At 35.5% G+C, this 21,785-nt stretch overlaps 1 protein-coding gene across 8 annotated transcripts in view; it reads right to left on the reverse strand.

Moving 5' to 3' along the window:
- The window catches only part of STXBP5L (syntaxin binding protein 5L), a 185,527-nt gene that overhangs the window by 109,414 nt on the left and 54,328 nt on the right, over positions 1–21,785 (reverse strand). For all 8 annotated transcript variants that reach the window (XM_068181930.1, XM_068181932.1, XM_068181929.1 and 5 more), the window contains exons 3-4: positions 8,194–8,275; positions 6,080–6,180 (exon numbers count right to left, since the gene is read on the reverse strand). In XM_068181930.1, coding sequence (XP_068038031.1) covers positions 6,080–6,180; positions 8,194–8,275 — 183 coding nt within the window. The remainder of the gene's footprint in view (positions 1–6,079; positions 6,181–8,193; positions 8,276–21,785) is intronic.

The following is a 21,785-nucleotide window of genomic DNA, read 5'->3' on the forward strand; positions in this document are numbered from 1 at the left end:
GGTTTCCTCATTTTTTCCATCATCACTCTGAGAAAATTTACATCCTTTCCAGAAACTGGCATGTTTTTATGGTGAAATATTGCTTTATATTTTGGGTTCCATGGTTCTTTGCAATAGTTCAATGCTAGACCACACCATGTAATCAGAATCTGTTTTGTTGTATAGCATGACTGTGCAACTGTACAGAACCTTGCTTGATAACAGCCTCTGACAAATTTCAAAGTACATAAAGAGAGTTTGCAGCTATACACTATTAACCAGGAGGTTCATTTATGAGCAGGCAAGCTATCACAGGAATCCAGTTCCTTGAACAGGCAGTGAGACAGAGAATCTACTTTAACTAACCCACAAGTTCCCTAGTACAAATGAACAGACACAGGTACTGCTGTGACAGCACAGCCAGTCACCAGTATTCACTCAATAGCCTCTTGCTGTCATTTTGATGAGGTTTATCTGCAAAGGAGAGAGAAAGTATTTAAAAAGCTCTTAACACAGGACACAAAACCCTGCAAAGATACAGTAAGGCAAATAAGATTCCTACTGTCAGGAAAGAATATAGACCCAAGAAGCTACCTTATTTAAAAACACCCATTTTTTTGGTTTTGGGTTTGGTTTGTTTTGTTTCCAAGCATTTGGAGTAATATGCTCAATCATCTTGTTCAAATACTGCAATATCTCAACTGTAGGAGTCAAATTTCTAATTAATAGTGAGTAACAGTTAACAGAACTGCTTTAAAAGTCGCCCATTTAAAAGGCTCCTCTTGCTCTGTGCCAGCATAACTTAACACTGAATAAAGTGCTAAGAGTCTCAAAGCCAGTTATACAGATTGTGTCACCTGGTGACTCCCCTCAGAAGGGCACTTGTGGCATCGTCATGCCATTGGTGAGGAGTGCATGCAGATGGATTTAAAGACCCAACACTCTGTGTCACACTGTGCTCGTGTGCTGCTGTAAGTCACTGGCTAAGCCGCTGCAGCACTGTGGGCTCCTTTGTCACACACCAGTCAGCAATGGCTGAAAGAAGAAAGAGAGGAGGGCTGTTCCCTGTGACAGTCAACACACCTGAACCAGCTCAGCTTCGGAATGCCAGGAGATGAACTGTATTCATAAGTGAAATGAGCTCCTGCTGGCTTTTAGGACCCGGATTTCACGCTGCAATCCTTGCTGGTTTTCCTAACCCAGCTGCACTTATATTAAATTGGATTCTGTAAGCTGTTGTATATATATGTGAAGCTGTAATTGCTGAAATCTACTCTAATTATATTAAAAATAATGAAGACTCATCATAATAGTTTCCAGTGGTTTTGCTTCATCCTAATGTTCTTTGCAGCAGATTGAGACAGTGTCTAGTTCCAGTAACTGAGTTATTTATTTTGCCTAAAATGCCTACTGAAGATCAATCTGGCATCTCCTATGACATCAAGGAAGGAAAAAGAGGTACTAACATATGGAAGGTGTCCACAATTTTGACCTTCAAAAACACTGAGGCAATTCTTATAGAATGTTTACAGAGTTTAAAATGTTCTACCTGTCTACCCTATTTGTAAAAGAAACCATAAATCATGTATTATCAACCATATGCTACTGTCAAACATGTCTTTGAGTAACTGCCTTATCATTACAGCTCTTGGTATGGAGCCAAGCACTGAGACACATTGCTTACATTTGTATTTTCTTGAAAGTTCTTAATGCATTGTATTACATTCCAATTATAGCAATAGAAATCTAAGATGATTACTTCATATAAAATAAATATATATTTTTTGAAAAATGTATAACCTGCTTAAGTCCAAAGAAGTCCAGTGCATTATGCCGTAAAACAGAAAATATCTGTTTGCTATTAAGTCTCGAGTGTTTCTTCTACACTTGCTCCAAAGAGACACTTAGTCAAGGAACAGTGAATTATGAATTGCTATTGCTAATACTGCATCATCATTGGTTTAATAGTAAGTCAGAAGAAGAAAAAACTAAATCTGGAGAAGCTGCACTCTCTGATTTAATAGCTATAAAAGTGCACTTTGCTAGTGAATTATTATTCATAAACCTTTCAGTGTCTTAATACTGAATCTTACCTATTAAGTCAAAGACTACTGCTTTTAAGTGTTCTTTGATCTTTGCAACTATGTTTTTACCAACATCCAAGGAAAAGAACAAACATTTCTACTTTTGTGGGAGGGAGAGAGGGGATATATGTAGGTATGCACTTGGGGAAACTTGACTCAAGTAATTGCAGAAACCTATACAGAAACAGTGCTAAAGAGCAGATTTTAGTCCATTATCTTGAAATCTTAAATGTCAAGAAGCAGGAGCAAATTGCAGATTAAACAATTCAACTACATGATGACTGGTGCATTGTGAGTAATAGCCAAAGACTTAAGTAACATTCATCTGTCTAACAGAAACTATCAGCTCTATGGTTCATGCACCAAATATCATAAAAACTCAGAATAAATTGATTCTACATGAAAGTTAATTAATCAAAGTCAAATAAAACAAGTATTTGGAAAAATAAAATCATCTTCATCATCACAAGCAGATAAAATACTAGATTTTTAAGTGCATTATACTACATCACTTCATGAAGTAAATCTGCCATTTGTTAGAAAAACCAACTAAACCAAACAAGGAGACAAAAATACTGGATAAATAAAATTATTTTTTTTTTAAATCCTGAAGAGAGACATGCAAATGGAAAAATTTGAAGGATACACATGTTCCATTTTCATATATAAAATGCACCTGAACAATTATGTGTTTAGCCCCATGAAAGCTACCTAAATCTAAAATTAAGTTATATTATAAATAAACTTATAAGAAGTAGCCTTTGACTTTTTAACACTTCCCTATATGGCATCTTTCAATACCTTACTATTTTTTGAAGACATGCATCAACATTTTAAACCTATTTTCTGTCAACAAGCATTTCTCTCCATTTAAGAAACATTTAAAAACCAGCTTGTTCACTGGTTCACAAACTTAAGACAAAAGAATCTCTATTCAATATGAATCTTGCTTTTTCTTAACCCCCCTCTGCAAGAGGAGAGGGGAGGATGAAAATAAAGTATTTTTAACTGTTCCTAAATTAGGAAAACATTACTTTTTGGAAGCCAGATCTTTGAATTTCTTGAAGAAAATAAATTCTGATCTTATCACTTTATCAGCTTCTCAAGTTCCCCTTACATCCATTTTGTCATTGATTTCATATAGCTAAGGAAACCATTATTTCATTCACTATTTCTCTGAGCATTCCATAATTTAGAGCTTCTGTTCTCTAACACCAAAAACATATTCAGAAAAAAATGGAAGTTCTCTTTTAGACCTAGCTCTATTAGGGATATAAATGTTCCAAACTGAGAGGGTTAATTAGAGCTTTAACCTTTCTTTTATGCTACTTGCCCAGAGGCTTTTGTTGAATTTTACATATTAAATGTGTAATTAAGCTTAGAAAAACTGAAAGTTAGATGATTTAAAATAAAATTTATGGATGTAAAAATAAAATATAATAAAAAGGAAGAGATTTCATTCTGAAGCCAAGTGCTTGAATAATAATTTTTAAAAAACCAACCAGAAGCTTAGGGCAGTGCTAGAGAACCCTGAGAAGGAATGAACTGCCTACAATGTTATTTCTTCATATTTATGGAAAACTCTTTTTTAATTTAAGACTGGACTTACTTCTTTGACAATATCATATTGCAGGATATTTGCCTCACAGACTTTCATGTGCTAATAAAAAATATTTAAAAGGCAGCAATTGAACCATTTACACAAAATATACATAAAAGAACTAACAGTATTCTTTTTGTTCACAACTTACTAGATTTTGAAAAAAGGTAGTATATATAGCTATGAATTTGTTACAAATAACTTAGATTTTCAGATCCTACTTGCACCTCATTCAAAAATGTCATTAGAGAAAACTTTGTTTTAAGCCAAGTGTTCCAGTATTCTAAGCAACTTGCATGCAAATATTTTGCTCAATGTTTTAGGGTGTCAGACAAAAAAGAAAACTAGGTAAGTGTGATGACAAATGTTTTGCTCTTAGCAAAGTGCAAATGTGTGTGAGTTTCTCTTAGCAAGAAATGCTGATAAAATATTGACCAAGATAACAGGTTAATATCTCTGAACAGAAGGCAGAGATGAACAGAGGCTGCATTCTTAAAAGCAATGATTGGTTAGGCTGTGTGTCAGATTGCTGGCTGGGAGAGCTCGACCAAGATGTACTGGAATAACTTCTATGATATTTAGATTTATCAATGACAAATTGGGAATAATGCACCTACCTGATGAGAATACCAAGATTCAAACATTTCACCATATATAAAATGATAATTTACTGTCCACAAACAGCTAGAAATGCACGCCTAATTTTTCATTTTCATCTTCTCTCACGCAGTCCCAAACCACTTGATACACTTTTGCTATAGGTTATAAACTCGTTGGAATCAGGCTGTATATTTCCTTCCCACTACAAATCATGAACCTCAGTGACATTTTAGTGCAAATCTGATTTGTATCTGGATAATAAACAACAAATAAAAATGTATTTCCATAATAACTTTCAGACTTGCTGCAGCTAAAGATTTGATGAGTCTGTTCATTCACAGCTCTGGTGAAGTACTGGGATCTTTTCCCACTGCACAAGCAGATATATAAATATCAAAAAAAAGTTGCTGCACCTTAATAAACACTGAATGCACACACAAAGAGAATGAAAATATGAGTTAAATTTCCAGTTAAAAACAACTGCTACATTTATGCACTGAATCTTGGTCTCCTGACTACTGCCCTAATTCCTTAAGAGAAACTTGGAACTTTTTCTCACTATTAACAGATGTGCAGCACTGAAGTTCTCTAACATCATATCAGGTTTTACTTGGGTGACTAAATACAGATTGAAGTGCTCAGCTCTTGTTTGAGTTCAAAAATTACAACTGTTGGGGTTTGCCTGCTTGGAATGACCCCGAAATCGTAAAAATCCTTGTTCCGTAGCCCATGCAACCGAAGAAGAGGTCTGGAATGCATCCAATTGCTTTTTCAAGGTTGTTTATTTCTTCTTATCTAAACATTCTTTCTCTGACCTGCCGAGCTCTTGCTAGCAAGTCCACCATAGCATTCTGCCCCTGAGCCTCGGGCGGCTCCCACCTTATATACTCAAAACTACGTGTACTATGTTTACAGTTTATTACCAATATCTAACATTTATGTTGGATAGAGTGTTCCTACCTTAAACCAATAGAAAAGTGTCACTATCACAGCAAGACGTGGAGGACAAGAAGAACAAGAAGATGGTCAGGACACGCTCAAATTCCTCCATCTTGTACCCCCTTGAGCCCCATTCTAAAAATCCCAAAATTCTACTTTTCCACCCTGTGTCAATTCAAATCTCACACTACTAAAACCCTTGTGGCTTGTAATTCCTCATACAAAACTGACAGTTTTCCACAGGCTAAAATCGAAGCCACAGGTGTTTCTGACTTCTTGCCAGGGTCTCCGAGCCCCCTGCCAGGGTCTTGAAACAGCCAGGGCAGCCAGAGGGATGTCCTGGACTCCGACAACAACCACTCATTTAATCTCTTTTTAGTAGGGATTTCTACAATTAGGTACTGATAAAGTAAAATTAAGAAAAACACTCTGATTCATTTTACACTTACCAGAGTTTCCCAAATTCATAATCTATTTCCACTAAAGTTCCAGTATTGCTCAAAAATAAAATTATTTCAAGGTAAAGAAAATAATTATTACCCTCATACAGCCAGCTGAAGTACTCTGTGTATTACTGAACAACAGTTCAGCCAAAAGTGAGTGCTTGTGTCCAGTCTGAAGAAAAAATGAATTACTGTTCACAGGAGTTCATGCAAAAGGAAGTAAAATGAAGAACATTTTGGCAAAAAGAAGACCAAGGTTTTCTAGCTCTGAGAAAGCTGCAGAAAGTGAAGGTTTTGTTCCATAGAAAGAAACCTGAAAGAAAAATATTCAAGGCAAAACTATATCCACTTGTAGAGAGGCAAAATGTAGTATCAGAAATCCAGGAAGTGTTATTTTTGCAATGAGATCTCTACTGTGTGTCATATATTCTTACCTTTCTCTGTTAAATTTCAGAGAATGTAGAATAGCTGGTCGTTTCTGTCGGAGGTTCCACAAATGAAGTGCATCATCTGCACACGCACTGACCAAAGCACCCTAGAGCAGACACAAAATACAGCAACACGTTATTTTTCTGCAGGCTCTGTATTATTCTTACGTGACCCCCGCTGCTAAAGATCTACCTGTAAAACTGACAGTTTATGAAAAATCATTCCTTTCTTCTAGAACAAAAATACTCTACCACAAATAATACACAATTGGATCGATCTGGTAAATGTAAACACTTTAAATTAGTACAAGATCAGCCAAAGTTAAATTAAAACTCAATCAATTTAAAATTCAAATTAAAGCTTTGTACCAAGGTTACAGAAGCCAATTCTCAAGTCTTTCCACATAAGTAGAAAGATGAACAAAATGGAAAAGCGACAACACTTACTTAAAAAGGTGAGTGTGAAAGACATAACTGAAGAAAAAAGGGACTAGTGCATGCACGGGTACATACATGACAGTGCCAAGCATAGCTTAGTAGTCATATCAAGGTAGCTAAAAAAAATGAAAATTCAAAACTGGAACTGTGAAAAGAGGATGCAGATAAGAAAGCAGGGACAGGTAGCAAGAGGACAGGACGTAGGAAGAACTAAGATAGATGTAGACGGAAGGAGAGAGTCTTTATCACAGATCAGAAATACTCTGAAGACCGGTTCTGCTTGTGGTGTCCCAAAAATGGTCATCTTTCAAAGTCCAGGCCTCTGACTGAGAAACTTGGAGTGAACTTTTAACTGTCTTTCTCCTCACCAGAGAATACTGATGACATGTGAAAACTACCTGCAGAGGAAGCTCCCTACTGCTCCTGCAGTGGTTTACTATACTTAGACCTCAGATCAGGCCAGGCACAGATCTACCCTTGTTTATTACCATCAGAGAGGGGAACAGATTGCCCAAAAACAAGGTGATGCTTTATATTGCGGAAGGGCAAGCATGTAACTGGAAAGATTAGTTCCTACAATCTATGACTGACTGATAAACTTCTCTAATCCTAGCAAATATTCTTTTCAAAATTGACCTATGCAAATAAAATTTAGGGAGGTGAGACTTCTCAAATATAGTGTAATCCATATTTTAAGTCTCATCTCCCAAAGAGTCGGAAAAACTGTCCACCACAGAAATAAAATTAACCTGATGTATTGGGTGGTTTGCTGGTCACCCAATGAAAAGCAAGAATATTGATTCACACTTTGTCCTTCCTCTTCTCATCCCTGCATTCTTCTTAAGAATTTCACTGGACTGTTTCACCGGACTTCCTCCTCAGTGTCCATGGTTCAGTTACTTTCTCCAAATAGGTGCAGGAAAAAAATTAAATATTTTTCAGGTTTAAAAAACCCATAAAACTAAAACTCTTCCCCTGAGAAGTTCTAAGATCTCCCCATTTACAAAGAGGACTTGCAACTGTCAAAAGTGTTTCCTTATGTCATGGGAAAAAAATTAATCAAAACTGAACTAAGATTTGGCCAACTTCCAAGGTCCTCAAAAAAATCCCTCTGATTTGTATTCACCAGAAAGTCTTCTTGCCCATTCCCATCTTCAGAACCTTCTGCAAAGAGCAAGCTATAATCTGGCACTGTTTCTTCATGTTTTCTAAATTTAATTTTGACAAACAAAGACTAAGCATGATGGTTTGATTGATGATCCCTGCAATTGCTTTTCATTGCTTCATGTAATGGCATATCCCCAACTATTGAGTTTTCAGCCAATAACCATCAATATATTCTGATAGAAAGATTTAGCTCATTTATTAATTTCTATTTGAACCAGCACTGTGCAGCATATTTAGTAACTTAATGGATTTTACATCATTTTACACACATTCATGTATTGACTGCCTTTTGTTCAGTACTTTAAACTGATGTATAGGAAGGCAATACTCTTCCCTGAGTGCAGACCCATAAATATTCTTCTAAAAGGTTGTATGATGAATGTCCTCTGGATGTACACCACTTATTTGTTGGCACAATTTGTCAATGGGAGATGTTATATCACTCAATTACAATAACATGAATTGACTTATTCAACTAAATTTATACAGAAGAATCTGAGTAAATATGTCCTTACCTCATTGATTAAGAACTGGAGCTGCAGAACTGCAGCACCACTTTCATGTTGGCAGTAGCAATCAACACCAGGCCTGCCCAATCTGTTGTCATCAAAGTCAAGGATTCTAACATTCCTGTTATAACCAGAAGTAAAGAGGGAAAGAAAGAACTACCAATTAAACTCTAATTAACCTTTAATTAACCTCAATTCTTCTTGCTTTCTGTAAAACAAAAGAATTCATGCTGACATTCCACTATTCTAATTGAAGTACCAACATCAGCAGCCTGAAACATGCAGTTGTGAGTGATCTGTTCTAGCCTATTTTTTTTTCCTGTGAAATAAAGTACATGAATTAACATATAAATTCAGCAGGATGCAACTTAAATTTATTTTTATACATTATTGGTTTATATAACACATGAATGTACCAGATTTTTGTACTTATCAACACTAGACATATAATGAATGTAGCTTTTTATCTGTTCTCTTCAGGTCTTATTCTGTGCATGCTAAATTGTCATCTCCCTAACTTAGAGGATGATGGCCTTTCCCAACTGAGTCAGAGACTTTAGCAAGAAACTGTTGTTCCAGAAAATTACTGAAGATCAAAAGTAAGGCAAGAGGAGAAATATGAAATATATTATTAGCAACCATATTATGTGAAACTTATGAAACACCACATATTAAGAATATCAGGATTATTATTAGAAACAATATTTTACAATGTAGAGCTTGATCCACTTGTAACATACAATCATATTAGCATATTGTAAAACGCTGACCAAAAAAAGCCAACTGTCTGCTCATTTTAGCTGCAGGTAAATGTCAGAATCTTTACTTTCCTTTTCACAGGAGAAATGTACAGTGAACCATTCTAATATTGGCCTCCAGAAAGTATAATCCATTAATTAGCAAATTTGAGGTTTAGAAGCTCCAAGTATGAAACAACTGCTCTTCCAATTGTTAAACAAGCAGCAAAATGGATACCACTTACCTTGAGACCTGAACTCTACTCTTGATTTTGTCAACTGGTCTAGTGGATAACCTTTGGGGGAAAGAAGTATTTTTTCTTACCCGAGCCTTCATTTCTCTATTTGTAAGATGGAGATAGTTTTATAAAACTGGTGTTTATAGATGAAAAGTTGTGTATAAAACACCATAACTACATTACAGAACAGCAAGGCAGAGAAAAAGAAATAACTCCATTTGCTGCTTGGTCCCAAGCTGTAGTCATGGATACAATCATAACTGATAAAATAATAAAAACCTGCATCTTTTAAACAACCTATTCAAAATGGACAATAAAGATGTATTGTAGTCTAAGGCACTTTCTAAGTGTTGATGTTAATCTTCTGGTCCATTCGGAATGACTGTTCTGTTTCACTCTTTTTTAACATTTAACAACCACTTCGCGTAACACGAGAGAAAGTACCAAAACCAGCCAAGCAAGTCACCAACTCACCTGGGATTTCAAGCTAACTGGAACTTTTAAGAGATAAGTGCTTTCCTTTTAGAATGAATTTAATACTCAGTACAAATACATGGTACTACTTAATGATTGTCCTTAATGAAAATTACAGCTGCATTGCCCTGATTAAGCATCTGTCACCCTTCAGCATCAGTTCAGTATAATGCTAAGTCAGTTTTCTAGGAAACATCCTAGCAAAGTAGATGATTTCACTCAGCATATCCCAAACAAACAAAGCACTCTCCAAAATTTCACATTTATATGCATCAGTGTTCACCCTGAAAAACAAATTACTAAAGTACTCACAAATTACTAAAATAAGAGAGAAATTGTGCTGTCTGCTTCATTCTGGCCAGCTGCCCTGAAGTGAGAACTGATGCTTAAATAGCAGCATTAGCACTGACTGCTGACTGCTGGTGGTTTTCAAACATTCTGGGAGCTGCAGTGAGGTCCTTCCAGCAGAAGGAGCTGAAGAGATATGATGACTTGGCACATGTTCTTGGCACTTGAGCCCATCTTCTGCAAATTCTGTGTTTTGCTGCCAAGCATGGAGAAGTACAACCTTATCTCATCAAATTTTTCATAGCAGTGTATGACAACAGGACAGCCAGCAGAAGAAGTACCTATAGTTCAGGCTTTGGACTGACTTTATTCTTTTTACTTTTGCCTTTTCGTTAAATGATGACTCTGCTATCAGGGAGAATGGCGTATCTCTGAGGATATTAAAAGGGGGGACCAGGACATCTAAATACTGCAAAGTAGTCACCAGGGGTTTCAAGAATAAAAGCTAGTCACTATGTTCTCTCTTATTGCTATGTTGGATATCCCAGGGGCCTTCAAAGCCATGCCAGATTATCCTAATTTATACATAAAAGGGAAAAAAGATAAAAACTAAGTCTGGAAGTCTGTTGGGATGTAGAGCAAAACAAGTAGAATTTGCATTATGTACATCAAGCAGTGAAAGTGTGACAGTAATAACATTCTAAAAGAAAAGTGCTCTTTCTGAAAACTACACTTAATCCTGGTTTTAAGATCTGTGAGAGTGAAATAGGATTTCTGCTCTTCATTAACTTGTATGCAACACTTTTTGACTGTTTCAACATCCTGATATTTCAAAGCTTATAATTACTTGGGAAAAAATCAGTTGCTAAGATGACTAATTTTAAATATTTGGATTCATCTTCGAAGATGCAGACTTCCATGACAGCATAATACATTAGTAACCAAGAATTTACACTCTCACATCCTGGAAATTAAAGTTTTCAGTGAATGATTACATTCATGAGAGGTAACAATGACTAAATCTTTTCATAGCATGATCTGTGACCACTTTCCACAGTACCCCACAGCTTTTTTTATTCCATTACTCATTTTTACTATGTGATACACACAGATCTGATGTGTCTCATTCATCTCAGAGGTTAGCACTAATAGAATCCAAAGACTAGCAAGTCCTTGGTGTTCACTGAGAACCAAAAGCGCAGATTACTACAGAAATGACTCAGGAAGTTGAGGCCAGTGTCACTTGCAGCAGGTATTTAACTTAAGATCAGAAGGGGATGAGGTAGGACATGTTTTCCTTCATTAAGACAGTGACTCGTTAGTAGTGTGAGATTAAATCTTTCAGCAATAACAAGGACTGCAGTGTGATTCATTCCTCTTTGCAGGGGCAAGGAAGTGAAGATATGGTGTCATAAAGAACCTCCTTCCACGGCAGATAGCAAATATCTCAAGTAAAAACTCCTAAATCACATATGGCACCTTTTTCAAAACCAAAACTCTTCCATAGAAGAAAATGACACCAAACTATGTAAATAAGCAGCTCTAACTTTTTTGGGGTGCTTAACTAATTTCTTCCATGACTAAGAACCGTCTGTGTACAGAAATGAACATTAGAGCAGAAACCATGGTCTCACATCTACTATTTTATTAAAATGATACTTACAGAAATGGGAAATCTCCATTTACAGCCTCTCCTTTAAACATTTGGGAATTGTAGGGTGCTGCAAAAGTAGCATTGCTGCTCTGAGTCCTTGTCATCTGATCTGCACTGACTGGTACATGTTTGAGTAGGACTATACAGCACCCTAAGAGCAGATGCTTGTGGGCTGGTGTTACTCCATTATATAAATCAACTGCAGAACTGACTTGGAGTGTAACTTGAATATAGGACAGCTTTTTTTTGCAGAAGACTTATTCCACTGAATTGAGTGATTTATCAGTTTAAAAAGCACCAATGGATTTATCTAAATAGCCAAGTACTAGAATGATCAAAGAATTCAACCACGCCACTGACCACCTAAATCAACCAGGTTTGTCAGTTGTATCTGTGTCATGGGGCAGATCTTGTCAAAAGATAACAATTATGGAAACAGCACCTTCAGCACCTAGATTTGCAGTTCTGAACATAGCTACTTTCAGTTCCTGGAATAGATATTTTTACAGTTCCGTCATGGAGTTTCTCCAAGTCTCATACACATTAATTTTCTACTAAGGACAGTACATATTCTAGTACAAATAAATGCCACAGTCCTAAGTCCTAAATAAATGCCTACCTCCTCAATACAAAACTGGGGTTTAAACTCATTTTTTCTCTCTCTACATGAGATAGTCTATATTTTGATTTCTGAAGTGTATTGCTCCAGTGTTTTGTTATCCTCACTATTAAGAATGTCATGCTATATGTGGAATCAATACATTTAGCTTTCGTTTCAAGCTTTTGCAACTCATTACATCTTTTTATGCTAAATTAAATACCTTCATATTAGCAGAAATTTCCTGCTTTGAAAGCTGTATCTTATCTATCTTCTTCAAAAATAAAAGCAAAAACTCTGAGCTCCTTTACTTTCATGTCACCAGCAATTTTCTTAGCTTTGAATAGTTCTTGTCTGTTTTCATACATAATCTAGAATGTGTATTCAACTTCTTTCAAGTGTCAAAACCAAAGCCACACACATCATCTTGGTAATGGTTTCTTTAATACAATGTAAAAACATAGACTGCATTTTTTAATTTCTTATATTCAATATAGTTTTAAATGCATGTGTATACCATCTATTTATTACAATAACAAATTGGGAAATCATATTTGTTTTCATTTTTAAGACTTCTCCATTGCTCTTCAAAAAATAAGCACTCCCTAAGAAGCTCCATTCTGTCAAATGCTTGTAGCTGAACTCACTGAATTCCTTACAAAGGGCACACAACCTCTTCCTACCTTTATGGCCCTCTATTTGCTATGGATTCACTGGGCACTGCTTCATTAAACAGTATCTTTGTGGGGGTTTTTTTGAACATAGAAGGATTCAGTTTTACAATGAGCTTCATTATGTCTGGAGTTCATCCAGCTGGTTAAATAAATAGCTCTTTCTTTTTCTCTCCACTATGAAAAAGTGAAATATTGCTGCACTTGGCTGCTATCTTAGGATGCTACATGTGGAATCTTTCATAAATGTGAACTTTTTTGGCACCAACAAACATGAGATTTTGGTCTACAGTGACCTTCATCTTGTTTACTTTTCTTGACATAGATTTCTCTGTTCATGCATACAAATTATGTAAGAGTTAATCTCAGGAACACTTAAATATTCATAATTATCCTTACTGGCTAAAAATTTTGCTTTTGGCAACTCTTTGATTTCTTCCAGCTTAAAGCTTATAGATAGCTTGTATTTAATGGCAACTCTATACACTAGAAGCCATTTTATTTCCCAAAATATATGCAGGCACCATCAGAATAAGCAAAACTCATAAGGCTACTTATTTTCATCTCTTCTGCATAAGACTGCCTTTCAAGGTCTTTGTCATTTTGAGAATTATCTGTTCCAGAAACAGAACACAAATACAGTCAACATGTGACTGAACACTATCAACCCTAGGCCTGAAGTAGTACATGTGAAAAGCAGTTACTCAGAAGTACTGACTTTAGCAACATTTCACAAGTAACACAAAATCATTGAATGGCTTGGGTTGGAAGGGACCTTCAAGATTATCTAGTTCACATGTAGGGGAATAATTTCATACTCCATTTGTGGAATAGCAATAATTTTAAATGTCTTTTTGCATATGCATACACGCACACACACGATGATTAACAGAAACTACTGTAGTGCTAAATTCACCTACAAAGAGAAATAATTTAGTTATTAGTCTGTAAAAGCTCCATATTGCCAGGCATCTACATTGAAGAATCTGTATTTTGAGGCTATACTTCATGCAGTAGTAAAAAAAAAAAAACAATTAAAAGGTTGCATTTACAGTGGGCTTCCTCTTCTTTCCCACGCAGTCATAAACCTCAGCAAGTTCACTGACACATACAGATAAAACCAAGAAATGCAAAAATGAATGAAAACTGGAATCCATGGATGTGAGTGAAGAGTATAATTAATTTTATTCACAGGTGCCAGTGTTTCAGAGCCAGTGCAGACACCAGTTCAGTAAAAAGCATGACAAATATGGGAATAGGAGGAATGTATCTGTTTACAAACCCATCCAGTAAAAAGCTGCAGAGAGAATAAGCTGGGACAGAATAATAGTCTTGCCCTAATGCACACTGGAGGTTATGGAAAACTAAACAGACACAAATGAGAGGGCTGTGTGTTCCAAAGCCAGAAAGTTACTTGAACATAACCAAGATCCTGAGCAACAACCTGCAGAGATATAGACAAAAAAATGATAAGACCACAGCATTTGATTCAATTTACTGCCTTTTAAGAGGACTATGCAAATCATACCATTTGCTGCCCATCTGTTTGCAGTGGGCACAGATGGTAGTCTAACACACTCTGTCTTACCAAAGAAACCAAGCAGGTAGCCTTAACTCAGCCATTTTGATTTGCTTTTCTTCTCAGTCTTCAGGCATTAATATTTAACACAGTATTTGCTCTGTGTGGGTCTCACACCCAGAACACACATGCAGATTATCACATACGCAGTCACTGATGACAAATGCATCCATCTATAATGGTTTCATACTAAACCTAACTGCATTTAAAACTTAAGCACCAATGTTGTGTTAGTATTTGTTTTCCCTGGTTTTGTACACTCTGCCACTGGATTTTCTGATAACAGATTTAAAGAGAGTTTAATGAATTTTTTATGTGCTCTTCAAGCAAAAATGAAAGACTATATAAACTCTACATAAGGTCAAAACTTAGTATTATTCATATTGTTCTTCAACATAGATTTTTTTCTAATGTTTCTTGAACTTTTAGAGATTAGTAACAATTATTACAAGGCACAGATTTTCTTCATAGCTGCCAGTTATGAAGAACAACTGGTGACAACAGAGGATAGAATGAAAAGTGATCTCATAACTAGTCTTTTGTAAAAAGGTCAAAAGATCTGTAACTAAAAATAAAAATACATTTTCCCAAATATAATTCTTCCCAGAGTTGCTATGGAAAAGTTAGACAAATAAAATAATACATTAAGCCTTCATCCATATAGTAACAGAGATTGAGATACACATTATCCTTTCTCTGTTAAACAGAGACAGCACTTAGCTATTACTGGAAATCTTTAAAGCAAGACTGCTTGTTTTCCCAAATGCTACTTCCAGCCCCAACAACCAGACTAGGAACAAGGTGATGAAGGTCCTATGGCAAATTATGTAGTCTGTAGGAGATGGGAGCAAATGATGAGATAATGTTCCCTCTTACATGGAATCATTCCACTGTTTTAGCTAGTACATACATGGGAAAGAAGAACTTCATTGTTCAAAGGTGATAGAATAATTAACAGTTGTCGCAATTATTTCTGGCTAATTCTTTGTGTCAGATACATCACAGCAATGAGTCCTACACAACTCTAGTTCTGTGTTTCAAAAGCAATTACAGAATTTTAAGACTAACACTGCCTTGCACACTATTGTGTTACTCCAAAGGCAAAGCAGAAGGAATCAGGAGAACATATATGACTGGTTTTCTTGGGAAATGTTGTGCTCTGTCCTGCAATTAGAATATCCTACATTTTACTCTTATCAGCTGCTAAGACCCTGCCAAAACTGCTTTTATCAACCAATCAGCACTGAACTGAAACCGTGAAAAGTTTCTACTGAAAAGGTGAGAGCATTCTATACTTCTATATTCTTCTATACTGAAAAAATATAAACATCTTTATAAGGCATTCAGAAGATTCCTTTCAACACAAAATACATTATTTCTATAAGCAACTTTTCTTCAAAGTTCAATTCACAATTACCTGCTAAAATAACAACAAAATAATCCCAGAATTAATTTTAAGAAATTTACTCCCTGAAAATCTCCAGACTACTAGCTATCAAGACCGTCAATAGGTTATGAAAGTGAGGTGATTATCCAATAATAGATGATAAGCAGAGCTTATATACTGACTGACATGTTTCTTGTCTGAACTCAAGTTTACAAGTAAATTAAATAACCATTCTGTTAATTTTTCTGATTATACTGGAATAAGCAGCAAGGAATACAGTGAAAATATAACCCCGAGGCTCTAAAGTAAAAGTGTATGGTTTGAGGATGCTTTTTTTTTCTCTTATTCAGTAATATGTCAGAAAATTTCCATGCATGACATCACAGATCACTTTTGTTAACTGAGAGATCTAAGTATACTTAGAGAGATATATAATGCAAGGGAATTTTGGTCAGAAAAAATTACACCAACACATATGTACTAATTGGGAAAGACTTTGGGAAAGACAGCATCTGATCTTGACTCAGGCTTTGGAAGTGGTAAGTGGTGTAGAGATTCGTTTGCTTGAGTGTTTGAACAATGCCACTGTTCCAAGGAATGTGCCCTTTAACATAAATGTGCCTATAGAAATAATTTAATTTCAGTGTTTATTCAACCACATGATAATACAGATGCTGAGGTCATACATCATGTTCTTTTTAGGCAGAGCAGTGCTGCCTAAAATATTAAATAATTCCATTACTCCACAGGAAACTGCTCACAGCTTGTTAGCTGATGAGCAATTCCTTAAATTCATCCACTGCTTCAGCTCTATTATCATCTGTTTAGCATTGGATGATTCCAGGAGGTCTCTGGTACAACACAGAAAAGTACTTCACATTCAAAAACTTATTAAAAGGAAGTTCAATATGTTACTAGACAATAATTTCATTCCTGCCTCAGAAAAACAGACAAATGATATTGCTATAAATTTCATTTAGGCTATATTAATATTCAGCTCTTTTGCCACTCAATATATTTATTTTGGCTCTTAATAAAGAATGATGTTAATCTAGAATTTCATTTGTTAAGCAAGAATGGTCATGTAAAGCACACAGGAACACGTGCTATCGATAAAAGCCAAAACTGACAATGAAGCTATTCAAATTTGAATTACTAAAATTAGAAAAATGTAAGAATTTAATTGAAGTAAATTTAGCATTTGACAAAATTTCAATGAATCATCTGGCAAGTTTTATTCTTAGGTTTAGCTCCATATAATTGACACTATAAATATGCTTATGTTGAAAGGCATTTCAAGTATCAGTCAACCTTAAATAATTTTATTTTCTACTATCATAAAACTCATGTCATTTTTAAGAAAATATTTCAGCAATGAGCTACATGGAAGAGGCCCTTTTTTCTCTAGTCCAAGATACAGGTTAAATGATATCTACATTTATCACTTTTATAACCCTCCTAAGCCACATAATTATTCCATCTGATTTTGAAATAAAGTACAATATAGACCACAGTTAATCAGCCCTTCCATTCAATATACATGAAACAGGTAACCAGTACCCGGCTAAAATGTATTTCAGGAAGTCTTTTTGCTGTAAATGAGTATGAACTATCATTTTGCCACTTTAAAGAGACACTTGCAGATTGTGTTATACAAATTATATTCATGTTTCATGAACATAGCTCTAAGAAGCATTTGTTTTATTTGCATTAAAATTTATAATCACATTAGTAGAGATGGGTTAAAACATGAGAAAAAGTTTGAAAACGTAGTTAGTGAATACTGAATAAGTTCCAAAGAGCATTTGCATTTTAAGAATAGACTGACTACTGCTGGGAATAAAATAGGACATACTACAAATCTCCCAGGATCCCAATTTTTTCATGCCAATTACTGAAAATCTGCATGTTTCAGTGAAGCAGGACACTGTTTCAGAACTTACCATACTAATACAGCATTATTTCAGAATAACCCAGTTCTTGTTGGACAAGAATCAAGAAGGATCAAAACTACTTCCACAATTCCTTGGCAATTCTAATTAAAAAGACTGAGAGCTCTGCCTTCCTTTGAGGGATTATTCTTTGCAGATTTGGAGAGAACTGAAGCACTGCTACAGCTGAAGTAGATCTGGCTCCCCCAGGAAACTGACAGCATGATGGCGCTGCTGGGGATGCTGGCTCCCAAAAAACCCAAATCCCTCTCTACAGAATGAGGAGACCTGGCAGAGACTGTAGAGGCTGGATGGTTATCAGTTCAGTTTTCCCACTGCCACGATCTTTGGCAAGATGTACTGGGTTTGTTATCTCATGTCAGGAAACAGGCCTGCAGTAACAGCTGCAGATCCAGCCCAGCACGATAGGACACACCACCAGGGCCCTGCTCTGCTCAATACAATGAGAAAAATGCCTTAAGCTCCATCTAATTTGTGTTTCTGCAGTGTGATGTGAGGCAGGAAGCCTGCAGGGTAACAAACTGGGCAGCGGAAGCAAGATACAGTGTAGGCCATCCATTCTGCCTCCTGGAGAAGTCCCCATTATAATTTTAATTATATTAAAATATATTTTAATATTATATTAAAATTATAATTTTAATGAAGATAGGCATCATCTAGGGAGAGCCAGCTCTTGCAGAGCAATCTATCATACATGTAGGATGAGCAAAAGAGAGGAGAAAAACAGGGAGAAATCCAGCTTCACAATATACACACACATCAATTGCATGAGCTTCTCCCCACAGTGATTTTCAGTAGTTGGAGATATCACTCCTATGGCCATATTGAAGTTTAAGTATTTAAACTGTAGGTAGGATGAAAAAGGGACACCACCAATTAGTTAAAGCCTTTGACTCTCACTAATGTGAATGTCAAAATAGAAATATTTGGGAAACTAAACATGGAGATGTAGTTAGCTTTGGTTTTGTGAAAACCTAACAAACATTACTGACTATTCAGTAACATAAAAGCTTTATCCTTTTCATTCCACAAACAATAATCCCAAAAGTCACATTTCAGAAATCCTATATTGTCTCCAAGACTTGATATATAAAGATCACCTTTGCATGGTCACTGTTCTTGCACTTCTATATTCCTGATTTGCCTTTTTACTAAAGGAAATTTACTGATCTAAATGGAGAGGAAAAAAGCACTGTTCTTCCAAGTTCAGCATAGAAACTATCACCCAGATTAATTTTAAGACAGATAAAAGAATATAAACACAAAAGGTTGATATGGAGCAAATGGGGAAGAGTGTCATTTGTCTCCTTTTGAATTCAGTGCATATAAAAATCACATTGCATGGGATGTCTGTCTAGGAAAAGAGTAGGGTGATTCTAAATTTTCAAACCGGACTGCTCATTTTCAGTTGTTGCATATTTCCTTTTGACTTAATTTACCAAAATGAGCAGAGTTTTCCAAGCTTGAAAACTCAAGAGTCTATCACCTTTCCAAATGAATATATATTTATTAAGGGATGCTTTGTGTGACCACAATTTATTTGCTAAATAAGCCCAAAAAAATCAGACTGGAAAAGACAAATGCATGCATACACACAAACATACTGTGATGGAGAGAAATGTTTAAAAGAAGGGGGAAATGTGAAGATAACCATGCAAGAAGGATGTAATTGATTAGTGCTTGCAAAAGGCAGAAAAATGAGATCACTCCTATCAGAAAGTCATAAGGAATGGCAGAGAAACAGAAAGTTTAGATATTCTGTTCAGAAACAGAAAGTTTCTGGCATTCTCCAGACAAAGTGAGGGGGAGGGGGGCCACCAAAACACCCTAAACAACCTCCCAGTTTTCTTTAACAGACTTCTGATGATGTAATTTTAATACTTTGGAAGGATTCAGAATTTTCAAAGAGTAGGTAAACAGATTTAGAATTTAGGTTTGCCCAAGGAAATGCCAGTATCTGTACAGATAAAGCAGGAGCTGTACAAGGTCTTCTGAGAATACTGATTTATTAGAACAAGCATTGACAAGATATACTCACAGCTACTGACAATGCTTGGAGGCTTTCTTGTCCAAATTTGCTGATGGATTTCTCTTAAATATGATATATACTTACATCCTAATATGTGATAAAAATGTAAGGCAGTAGCTTGGGTAAAGTTACACAGTTTACATGTATTTCATCTTAGCACTCATTTGTAACCTGAAAACTGGACTGATTAGTAAGTAAATGGAAAGAGAAGAAATGCCTATGAAAGGGTTGATGTCAAACTAACCATGTTTAAAGTTAAATATTTATTTTTGCTGAGTGTCCCAGCTCCTCTATGCCAAAGACAGACATCAGAACTTGAAATTGATAGGTATCTAGAACAACTGCTTTTGTGCAACTTAAGGTATCATTATGTAGAACGTGACATTGATTATCTATACACATTTTTCCACAAGAATATGAAAATCTCACTAGTAGTCCTCTGCTGTTGCAGCCCACAGTGAAATTTTCTTGTCAAATGCCTTTGCCAATGAGTTCAGCTCTATATACTCAAAAGACTTTAATTCCTAAACTGACTTTTGCTATCCAATTTAGCATCCCATTTTTCTTGTGGCTTTCAGTTTTGTCTGGTTTCAAGCAATCACTTTTGAGAGGGAGCTCTAGCTCTACCATATCAACAAACATTTCCCATACTGATCTTGCCAGGAATAAGAGAACTGCAAATTTACCACACCAAAGCTTTTTCAGGGACTAAGACCTGCATTTTCCTGACTTCTAAGACGGCATTGGTTGCTCAATATGATTTCTATGATCCCTTAACAAAATTACAATTTTTGTTGGCTTTTTTTTTTTAATTAAGCAATTTAAAATCCAAATCACACAGGCATTTATATTTCCCACAGCCTAGTCTAATATTTAGCATTCATATTCATTGCACACTAATCATTGGTCAGATTTATTATTAATGGTACTATAAAATGATACTGATAGTGTCAAATTTAAGTGGTCCCCCTGACATTAAAAAAAGAATAGATTCAATAATATTTATCAAAAAGCAATTAAAGTATCTGAATTTTTAATCTACCTAATAACTCAAGTATATACTTTAGATTTCATACATTTTTGTTTTAAAAATCAGTAACACATCTAAGTCAATACATTAAAGACAATAAAAGAAGTTATGTCCCAGCTTAAGGAAGGTTATCTTTTGCACTGATGATCCCACACTATGTTAAAATCAAGGGTTACAAGTGAAAATATTCTTTTCCTTTACTACCTCATGACAGTAAATACTTGTAATTTTCCTTCATTTCTTCTGAATTACATCTCTTCAACAAGGGTGCAGACTATCTGCTCCTCCAACTACTCCACTGATTGTATTTCATCTGGAAAGTACAAGAACTTCTTCTGTTCACTGAATATACACATTACACATTGTTTCCCTGCTATATTTCTTAACCCAGAAATAAAATGTGATAAGAAATTAATTTACTATTCTAAATTTCATATTTCCTCTATTCTGGCTACTCTGCCCCATTATTACCATAATCTCTGGTGTATGAATGAGCAAAATAGCTTTTTTGATACTTAGAGATTTGGGGGAAAGGAGTTTTTTTGTTGTTGGTATATTTTGTGGGTTTGGGAAGAGATTGTTTTTAAGTAATACAAGTAATACCCCAAATTTCTTTGAACTTCAAAACATTCATAATTGTGGATGATCAATGCATTATGCATCCTGCTTTACCTAACAGAATCCAAACCAATGACAACAGCCTTAACGCACTCTATTCCAATGTTTTTAAAACCCTGATTCCTGTGACAAACATTATCTTTGGATACAGAATACTCAGATTCTGGCCATATTTCTTCTGCAATGATACCTCCAGGAATACTGTTCCATGAGAACAATGTAAATGCCACAGTTGGACCCTGGTTTTAATGCTCTGCTGAAGAGTGGAAATTCTTCAAATGAAGGAATTAGTGAAGAGCAAAGTGACTGCAATTGTTTACTTAGCAAAGGCCTGGTAGAAAA

Source organism: Anomalospiza imberbis, chromosome 2 (genome assembly GCF_031753505.1).
Source record: "Anomalospiza imberbis isolate Cuckoo-Finch-1a 21T00152 chromosome 2, ASM3175350v1, whole genome shotgun sequence".
Lineage (NCBI taxonomy): Eukaryota > Metazoa > Chordata > Aves > Passeriformes > Viduidae > Anomalospiza > Anomalospiza imberbis.